The 6,606-nt window shown below is 47.8% G+C and overlaps 1 protein-coding gene across 1 annotated transcript in view; it reads right to left on the reverse strand.

Annotated features, from left to right (window-relative positions):
• satb1a (SATB homeobox 1a) overlaps window positions 1–6,317 on the reverse strand; it is a gene marked incomplete at both ends in the record, with an annotated part of 13,928 nt that extends 7,611 nt beyond the window's left edge. Inside the window, 6 exons of the mRNA XM_080019132.1 lie at window positions 660–1,195; window positions 1,330–1,441; window positions 2,967–3,090; window positions 4,203–4,329; window positions 5,061–5,237; window positions 6,101–6,317. Coding sequence (XP_079875258.1) covers window positions 660–1,195; window positions 1,330–1,441; window positions 2,967–3,090; window positions 4,203–4,329; window positions 5,061–5,237; window positions 6,101–6,317 — 1,293 coding nt within the window. The remainder of the gene's footprint in view (window positions 1–659; window positions 1,196–1,329; window positions 1,442–2,966; window positions 3,091–4,202; window positions 4,330–5,060; window positions 5,238–6,100) is intronic.
• Between the last annotated feature and the right edge of the window lie 289 nt (window positions 6,318–6,606).

Raw genomic sequence — 6,606 nt, forward strand, 5'->3', positions numbered from 1 at the left:
AAGGGAAAGGGAGAGATAAAAGGAGATGGAATATCAATAAGGGGAGGAGGTGGAGGAGGTGGAGGGGGGGTCAGATTAAACGGACGCAAGGCCCGACAGACAGGAGAAGATGGCAAGATGGAGGGCCAGCGAGAGAGATGGGGAGCGGGAGAGGGAGACAGCATCTCTCAGAGGGGCTGTGATTAGCTGGACCAGCAGCTGCTTTGACGCTGGCACCAGATCTCTGCTGCAGAGAGCTGGCATGCTACATACACACCACACACACATACACACACACACACACACACACACAGACACAGACACACACACACACACACACATACAGAAACACATACAGACACACACACACACACACACACACACACACATGCACATACACACACGCACACACACACACACACACCTGCACACATACATGTAGGGGGAGGGGGCACTGCGGCAAAGGCCATGCCAACGTGCCAACCAACAAACACACAGAACAGAACAGAACAGAACAGAACAGAACACGTACAACGTCCACAGAGGACCCACGTTTTCCAAAAAGATAATATCCAGCAAACATTCACCTGGATTTTTTCAAAGGATCTACACTGAACTTCACTGGTATTCTATTACCCTCCTTCCCTCTTCCCCTGTTCCTGCCGCCCTCTTGTTTGTACCTGGGTCCTGTTGAAGCCGACCCGGGCAAACACGGCCTGGGAGATGCCCGCTCTCTTCAGCTCCTCCCTCACACTGTGGTAAATATCGCTGCTCACATCCAGTGGCCCCCCGGAGGGTCCCGCTGACGTCTGGCTCTGGGACGTGGCTGCCAGGCCCCCCGCGGGACCACTCGGAGCCTGCTGCTGGCTCTGGGGTTCCGGGGGCTTCGAGAGGACCACAGTGGGCGTCCTCCCCACAGGGGGGTGGTTCATGTACTGCTGTGGGGACGGGGAGAGGCCCTGGCCGGCAAGCATGCGGCTAACGGCGTACTGCTGGTTGAGGAACTGAGCCATCACCAGCTGCTGGCTGACCATCTGCGTGCTGAGGGGTGTGGCCACCAGCCCGGAGGGGCGGAGCCTGAGGGGGCCGCGCCCACACACGTTGGCCACGCCTCCGTGAGGGAAGAGAAGGGGGGAGCTAGGCTCGGCCGTGCTGGCGGGGATTGGCTGCTGGCTGATGGCGATGGCCGTTGATTGGTCAGAGAAGCGATCAAGGTCTGTGATGTCGAGCAAAGATGGGAGGGGAGGTTTGGACGGAGTTAAAGAAAACAAACGAAAATACAGAATTATACGATCTAGATAGGACATGAACATACAATCTATTGGTTAGAATCTTGTTGAAGCCCCTCACCCTTGAAGCATTTGGTCTTCATGAAGTGTTTGTACCATCGGCCAAACTCGTGACACTTGGCAGCGGAGACGTTTGCATAGTAAGTGCTGTTTACAATGGACGATATCATACTCTGGAAGAGTCAGGGGGAGAGAAGACAGTGGAAATTCATTATGTGCTTGGAGTGACTGCTGCTGGCTGCCTGGGTGTCTCAGCTGTTTCAAACACCTGATATTAATGAACTCAGATTGCTTTTATTAAAAAAGACCCCTAGGTAAATAGGATAATAAAGACAGATGAGGGTCTTAAAGTGTGTGTGTGTGTGTGTGTGTGTGTGCGCGCACACAGGCGTGTGCATGTGAGAGTGTGTGCAATCAAACAAAAGGCTAGAGGTAGTCACTAGTCAAAGGCTAATAACGTTTTGAACACAAAATCTGTCTTGCTCACATACACACAAGCACTGTCATGCGCCACACACACACACACACACACACACACACACACACACACACATAAACCAAACAACGCACTGCGACTCACACACACAAAAACAGAAAATGTACACACATGAGCGCGCACGCAGACAAAGAGTTTTTCCCCCCTAGGACAAACCTGTGCAATCTTTACATTTGATTACAGCTTTCATCTTCTCCTATTTATTTTAATCGGGCTCTCACAAACAAGACAGGGGTAAAAGAGTGTGGGAGAGGGAGAATGAAATGAAAGACAGAGGGAGGGAGGGAAAGAGGGACAGAAACGAGGGAGGGAGCACGGGCGGCTATCAGATCTTTGCACGGCAGAGGAGGGAATCTGAAGGGAGAGATAGTGAGCCATTTCACTTTATCAAACTGGAGATGTCCTATATACCCCTGGGGCAAAATAACAGATAGGCTACGATTATTCTGACTGATATTCTGAGAGATTCCGAGAAATACTGCACTGTGCATGTGCGATCACGTGTTTGTGCATCTATGTGTGTGTGTGTGTGTGTGTGTGTGTGTGTGTGTGTGTGTGTGTGTGTGCGTGTGTGTGATTTGTGCAAACGTGTGCATTGCCATACCAACACAAAGATATATCTTTAACCTGAAATGGGATGTGTATTTCTGTTGCGTCAGCCCCGCAAAACAATTTTTATGACTAAAAACAGCAGGCTGGGGGAGCGGTAAGACAGGCTGACGGAGGGGGGGGGGGGGTGACAGAGAGGGAGGGAGACAGGTCGGGGGAGGGAAGATGAGGAGAGATGTAGGCAGCAGCCACAGCCTGGCAGGGCTCTTTAAGAGATACCCATCTCTGTTTTTTATCTCTTTCTCTCGCTCTCTCGCTCGCTCTCTCGCTCTCTGCCCCCACACCATATCTGCCACTGCGATCTGGACTTCCTATCTCGATATTAGGCCACACACACTCGCACGCAAAGGTAAGCACATGCACACTTTCGCACATGTACCCACACACTAATGCACATTTATATAAACACACAAGCTCACCGACAGGCTGAGGAAGGACAAACCCATTAACTGCACAATCTAAACTTCAGGCCTATTGCTCTTTTTCTTGGGTGAATGTGTACTGCACACACACAGTCCCGTGTGTGTGCGTGCTTTCGGTTGTGTGTGTGTGTGTGTGTGTGTGTGTGTGTGTGTGTGTGTGTACGTGTGTACCTGGGAGAGAGGGCACTCCTTGGCCAGGGAGCTCTGGTTCATGTCCTTGAGAAGCTCCTTCAGAGCGTTCCTCACCGTGGAGTGACTCCATTGCTCCGCTGGCAGGTCCTCCAGCTTGGGACAGCTACACGAGGGATCGAGGGATGATCAGAGCAATCAGAGCACAGGAGGAAATTACACTTATTAAGTTAAAACCTACTGGACCCTGACGGAAAATAGAGAAATTTAATCTTCGACAATGCCAGTTTTTACAGTGGATGGTGGATCTATGCTACAGTAGTTGACTGCAGGGGTGTAGACTGCCACATAGTTGGTTGGTCATGGTTATGGAAACATGGAAAGGAATAATGCTTCTATTTAGAAATGGTCGCATTAAAAAAAGAAGCATCTACAGTCCCAATATTACCTAGCGCTCATCAATTGTGTACGAGGCATAAAAAAATTGAATTGCACTGTACCCTTTGTCATACCCACAGTACCCTGGAAAGGCCAAATACATACAAACGTTGCACCGGTTTTGTACCAGTGAAGTACAAATTTGTCACCAGAGCTCCCATGCCAAAGGTACAACGAGCATACCTTAGAGCAGTGGCTCTCAATGTGGGGTCTCCAGCAAAATGATTAATAATTACACTTCACCGTTATTTCATTTACAAGACGAGACAATAATGACTGCATTGGTCATAGTTTCCCTGTTAACTCTGTGGTATAGACAGGTACGAAAGTAAATGGGCTTAATCATAACTAACAATAAAAAAATCTCATCAAATGGGGTCTGTGGCCTAAATGCACATCAAATTGAGCGTCCACGGTATGAAAAAGGTTGAGGATCACTGCTTTAAGGGGTACAACCTATAAAAGATAAGCCATTGTGCCCTCAAAGGTACAGTGCTGTACCTTATTTTCCAAGAGTGAATCTCATCAACATGTTTTAAATATATTTTCCCTGTGATAGATGAGGCCATCCGCTCACTTTGTCAAACTGAAACAATGCTATTGACGTATAGCTCCATCCGCACAAATCCATCGTGGATTGATCCGAAAAAAAGAGCTATGACCTGTCAATTATTGACTGACGGCATCGGTCTCGCCATTGATTTTATCAGTCAAACAATCCATATCGAAAGGCATTGATTTCTAATGCCGGCAGCTAGCTGTTTGCTGCTGCTTCTTTCATAAAACCCAGCTCGTCCAAACACTGCCTGTACAGGGCTTCACAGCTCCACTGTGTGATACCTGTGCAGTTGGATCTTGAGGGTGATGACGTGGTGGACGTCCTGCAGCATGTCGGCCACCGTGGCCTCAGGGACGTCGGTCACACAGGATAGGGGGACGGGGTTCCACCGACCCACCTGGATCAGGCCTGGGCAACACACACACACCAACACACAGAGCAAGATTTTAGAATTGATAGTATGATTGTTTTCTGTTGTTTTGAAATGCATTGGTAATAGGTTGAGGTAACAGATATACTGTATGTAATTAAGGTGCTAAAAATCAGAGGTTTCTCATCGGGACAGCGAGAGAATAGAGTTCTTACCATAAAAGTACGAAAATTACACTACTGTAACTAGAATCATACACCTGCTACACTTTGAGCAGCATTTTACTTTATTGAAACAAAATCAAGGGGATTTACATCACTCAACCTCCCAAAAATAAGTCATGGAATGAAATGGCATGGACGAAATTTTAAATCACAACACGTGTGTGTGAGCACACAAACGAGTGACACATTAAAATAAAAAACTAACAAAAAAGTGTCTTAATAAGACAATGCACCTTGGTATGGATTCTACAGGTCTCTGGCACTCTGCTGGAGGGATGGAACACTATTCTTCCAAAAGACATTCCCTAATTCGGTGTCTTGATGACGGTGGTGGAGAGTGCAATTTAACACATTTTTCCGAAAATCTCCCATTGGTGTTCAATTGGGCTGCAATCTGGTGACATTGCACTGTATATGGTTTCCATAATTTTCATATTCATCAAACCATTATGGGTCATGCCCTGTGGATGACCTGCATTTGTTATGTTTCTCCCCTCATTTAAGTCCCCACCACTCCTATATGTGTGCTTGCATGCAACGTGTACCTTTCGCCTGCGCGGCCGAGCTGTGCGAGTATCCCAGTGTGAGCAGAGCCATCTCTATCAGCTGGTTGAACAGCAGGTCTCGTCTGACGAGCACAAACTCAGCATGCTCCTCCCTCCTCTCCTCTTCCACGGGGCCCTCGTGGTGCTCCACCACACAGAACACCGGCAGCAGGCTCCCTGGGGCCACGCACAGGCGGTGGGAGACGGGGGGGGGGGGGGACACACTCAATCACACAACAGCGCATCACTGGGAGGGCTCCTCACATTCCAATAACAGAAGAGTCACCTGGAGCCCTCCCTTAAAATAAAAGGTATTGATGGTTGTGGTGTGGGGTTGGTGTGGTTTGAGCAGCCACACCTCGCTCGGGTCTAGGTAATTGGGGATCAGTGAACAGTGTGGCTGTATACGTGTTGCTCATTAGACCAATCAACGAGCAACAGGTAAAACCCTCATCCATACACACGCAGGAGAGGAGCCCTTGTCATGACAGGTCTGCTTGTCGGCTTGTTCCATCTAGCCCACTCTGCAATAAACTGGTGTGTTTTCAACCCCATCGTCTGTGTGTCTGAGGGCCCTGAAAACACCACTCAGGTTCCGTGTGCCACAGTGGTAAGCGAGTGGCTTGGAAATTGATTTATTATAGGAAATATATATAAAAATATATGTATACTCTAGACTATTTCACGACGATTTATGACAAAATCTGGGTTGATGAATCGTTTGGCAAATCACTGTTTGACGCCAATTATTTGTTCATTGATTAAAAGAAGGAGTTATGAGCATGGAATGCAAATTGGCTTGTTTTAATTTCCACATCATTAATTGCTCGGTAAAAAGTTTCATCAACTATTTGATTCAAACATCAATTTGGGAAATTATTTGTTTATTCTTTTTTTTTCTTCCCACAAATAATAAATAAGAAATAATTACCGAACAAGACTATAATTATTCAACATTGCCCCCCGCCCCCCACCACCACCCCCACCCTTATTCGGTTATAATTTTATTTTATTTTTTTAACTATGAAACAATGGAATACCTCTCTTGTGCCAGCTCTTGCTCTGGGGTTTCATGAAGGTGGGTTTGAGGACCATGGAGGGGGGTTTGGCCCCTGGGCTCCCCTGCCTGCTCCTCTCATGGCCCGGAAGTGCTCCTCCATTATGCTCCAGCCGGGCCAGCTTGGCTGGGGGCCCCCAGGGGTCCTGGATACTGTCACTCCGATCGGGTTCCCTGGCTCCATCACACTGGGGATCCATCTGCACACGCACGGACTCTCACTCAGGTTAAACAGACACACACATACACGCACGTGTGGCTGTGCGTGTGCAGGCCAAGTTGACTGCGACACAGCTGAGAATTCAAAAACAAAGGCAGAGTGAGTTTTAGTATCGGACACTCCAGGAATTTGTCCGGAACAGCGCATTTAGAGTAACAAACGCCGAGAGGCTTTAAGTGCGAGAATGATAATTAAAGAAAAGAAAGAAAAAAAGAAAAAAGAAAGAAAACAATAACTCACAAACCTAAATACGAGCAGTAACAATAAAA

This window comes from Zeus faber (genome assembly GCF_960531495.2).
Source record: "Zeus faber genome assembly, chromosome: 1".
Classification (NCBI taxonomy): Eukaryota; Metazoa; Chordata; class Actinopteri; order Zeiformes; family Zeidae; genus Zeus; species Zeus faber.